Source organism: Aptenodytes forsteri, unplaced genomic scaffold (genome assembly GCF_000699145.1).
Source record: "Aptenodytes forsteri isolate BGI_AS27 unplaced genomic scaffold, ASM69914v1 Scaffold261, whole genome shotgun sequence".
In the NCBI taxonomy this organism is placed as follows: Eukaryota; Metazoa; Chordata; class Aves; order Sphenisciformes; family Spheniscidae; genus Aptenodytes; species Aptenodytes forsteri.
The window spans coordinates 50,793-54,067 of NW_008795583.1; the positions used below are offsets into that span (position 1 = coordinate 50,793).

Below are 3,275 nucleotides of genomic sequence, written 5' to 3' on the forward strand. Positions count from 1 at the left end.
TGGGGGGGGGGAACCCCGGCCGCCAGCACCCACTGGCACAGGACGGGCACGGGTGGAGCACACAGGACCTGGCTGGGGCGGGGCCTGGGTGCCGAGGTCAAACTGCCGGGGCCGGGCGCTGCAGACAGCCCTGAGCAGCACCGAGGCACCACCAGCCAAATTCTGTGACTCATAGAGCAAAGGCACCGGAGCCGACAGCACTGTGCTGCATGCAGGATGTTCCAGTCCGGGGCACCGGCCGCTGCTGCCAAAAGGTGAGGTAGATGCGGGTGCACCACACCGCTGCCTGCAGGCCCCCTTGCAGTGCTGCGGCCCTGCCTGGCAGCCCTGTGCCTCTGCCTGCAGGCGGAGGGGAACCGAGCTGATGCCCAGGGCCAATGCTGGTGCAGGTGCCAAGATGGGCCCAGAGTGGGCTATTTCCACGGTGCCAGCGTTAGGCAGAGCCTGGGGACAGAGGCTCAGCATGGCCTCTTGCACAGCGCGTCCCACACTGGGCTGCACAGGGGTGGTGGGAACAGCCCTGCCTTCAGTGAGGCAGCACACGGTGCCATGCACCCGTGATGTGGATCCAGCATGAAGGCTGGCACCTGGCACCACCTCCCTGTGGCTCTAGGGCAGAGCCCTCAGCAGGGGCTGGGCTCAACCCCCCCCCAGCCCTGGCAGCCCCCAGGTCGTGGGACTGGCTGCTCCCAGGGACAAGCGTCCTGCTCGTGCCATACTCACAGCTCGCTCGCTGCTGACATACCAGGGCCTTCTGCACCCCCAGATGCAGCTGTGAGAGGCTCAGTGCATCAGGGCTGCAAACTCCTGCCATCCACAGCCTCTGATGACCAGCACCCACCCCGTGGGCTGGGGAGAGCCTGGGCCAAGCCCCACAGCCCCGCACAGTGCCTGAGGCCAGGCTGGGCCCAGCCCCCCAAAGCCCCAGTGCCATCCATGCACAGCCCCATTGCACAGCCCCAGCCCCGCAGCCGAGTGCTACTCCACAGTGCTGTCAGACGGCTGCAGCTGCAGCCCCTTCCCATCCCTCAGGTACTGAGGGCCAGGCAGCTGGGCGGGCTCTGGGGCTCCATCCCCATCAGGGTGCACCGGGATCCTGTGCAGGTTTCAGCTCCCCTGTGCTTTGGGTTGCACCCATCTGCCTGGAACTGCACCCACACCCGGGGCCAGAGCGGGGCCAGCCCCTGCCCAGCTGGTATGAGCCAGTGTCAGGGCGGATGTGCGAGGGCAGCATGGAGCAGGCTCTATGTGGGCTGGAAGGAGGAAGGACAGTGCATCCCCCTCAGCAAGTGCCATGACGGCAGCTGGTTGGCAGAGCCCAGCCTCGTGCTGGCAGCGCACAGGGATGGCTCCATCCAGCTGCTCGGGGCTGCAGCAGCACAGCTGAGGGTGCCGGGGCTCAGGCCCCTGGGCAAGATTAGCCAGCGTCGTCCCACCAGCTCTGCTCTGGAGACCCTGGTCAGGACGTGCCGGGCAGGGCGCTGCGTGAGCTGGATCATGTCTGCTCACTGCCCGTGTAGGATGAGCCTGGATGCATGTCACCATGAGGCAGCAATGCAGGCAGACGGCAGCGTCATGGGACTCCTCACAGGCAGGACAGGCAGGCTCATCCCGGACAAGGCACAGGTAGATGTGGCCCCATTACAGCCCCAGCTTCAGCCCTCACCCAGACCCTTCCTGCATCCTCCCCTTTGATGCACAGCCCTGCATCAAGCATGCTGTGAGCCCTGGGAGGATCCTGCACCCAGCGCCTGTGTCCCCTGGGTGCAGCTCACCCTGTCCCACTGCCCAGCAGCAGTGGAGGCACCATCACACCCCATGAAACAGCCACAGTGGGACCTGGTGACCCCCTAAGCCACCATCCACCCTCTGCCAGACCCCCCCTCCCCTCACTGAGACAGCCTGGGTGCCCACCCCCAGCAACCTGAGCTGCTCAGCCACTGCGGTGCCCCAGCTCCATGCACGATGCCAGCACCATGGCTGCGCACACGGCTTCTCAGGGAACAGGCAGAGAGCAGAGCCGTCACTCTGCCCCTGCCCCAAGGCCCTGCTCACCTGCCTGCCGGCTGGGAGAGCAGCTCTGGGTCCCCACCCCACCAAGGGGATAGGAGGGCTGCCAGCAGCTCCGCGAGCATGGGAATGATTGGCCTGAAACCACTTCTGCACAGACCCCGGTGTGGGATAGAGGGCCACGAGCTCAAGCATCACGAGAATCAACAGGGAAAAACGCCATTTATTAGGTGTGCCAACTGTCCGCAGCAGGGCTGCAGAGAAACCTGTTTTTAGAGGCAGCGCACCCAAACTGCAGCAGTGGGTGCTGCAGAGCTGCAGGCACGGGGCAGGCAGCCCAGGGCAGGCAGCCCGGGGTGGGGCAGGCAGCACCGACCCCAGCTCCGAGCGGGGCAGTGCCCAACACACAGCACCACTGGGCTGGGGCCTGCACCAGCACCCACTGCTCTGGCTCCTCACCCTCCCTGGGACCTGCCACTGGGGAAGGACAGACCAACGCTGCAGCAGGACCACCCCGTGTGTGGGGCCACGGGCTGGGGAGATGCATGAGCCTGGACAGAAAAGTGCATCAAGGGGCAGAGCTGCCCCATGGCACAGCAGGCTGCTGGACCTGGAGCAGCCCCAGGCACTGGCCTGTCTCAGGGTAGACCCATCGCCATCTTCTCCTCTGCATGTGCCTGTGAGCAGTGAGGGCCATAGCTGCAGGCGATGAGGTCCCCCGAGGACAGAGCGGGATGGGTGCTGCCAGGGCTCCAGAGGTGGGGCAGAGTCAGGCAGCAGGTGGGCAGGAGCGGCAGGGAGGGGACATGGCTTCCCCCTCACATCCGATTTGCCTTCCAGGAGAGGTAGCAGTTCCAGACGATGGCAACGCACTGGACGACGGCCAGCCTGGGGACAGAGGGGACAGGGTCCACAGCCACAGGCTCCAGAAGCCGGGGAGCCGGGGCCACGGCCGCGTTACTACCTGTGCTTCAGGGGCACGAAGTAGAAGTTTGCGATTTGCACTGGTGGCCAGATCTGGGCAGAGAAGGAGACAGCAGTGAAGGGGCCCTGCCAGCACCCCCACCCCGTGCCCACCTCTGCCCAAGCATTCAGGGCATCCAACCGAGCCCACGGCAGCCCCCGAGGCAGGGGACAGGGACAGGGGCACCGAGGAGCCTGGCCTGGCCGCCCCAGCCGGGTGCATGGCCAGCACGGCACCGGTGCAGGGAGGGGCGCGGACCCGCCTGCGGCTGCCGCCCCAACCTCCGCCGCCGCACGGGCGC

General features: G+C 66.5%; 1 protein-coding gene across 1 annotated transcript in view; it reads right to left on the minus strand.

Moving 5' to 3' along the window:
• Positions 1–2,755: 2,755 nt before the first annotated feature.
• The window catches only part of MPV17 (MPV17, mitochondrial inner membrane protein), a 4,972-nt gene continuing 4,452 nt past the window's right edge, over positions 2,756–3,275 (minus strand). Inside the window, exons 5-6 of the mRNA XM_009282297.2 lie at positions 2,975–3,027; positions 2,756–2,898 (exon numbers count right to left, since the gene is read on the minus strand). Coding sequence (XP_009280572.1) covers positions 2,829–2,898; positions 2,975–3,027 — 123 coding nt within the window. The 3' untranslated portion in view covers positions 2,756–2,828. The remainder of the gene's footprint in view (positions 2,899–2,974; positions 3,028–3,275) is intronic.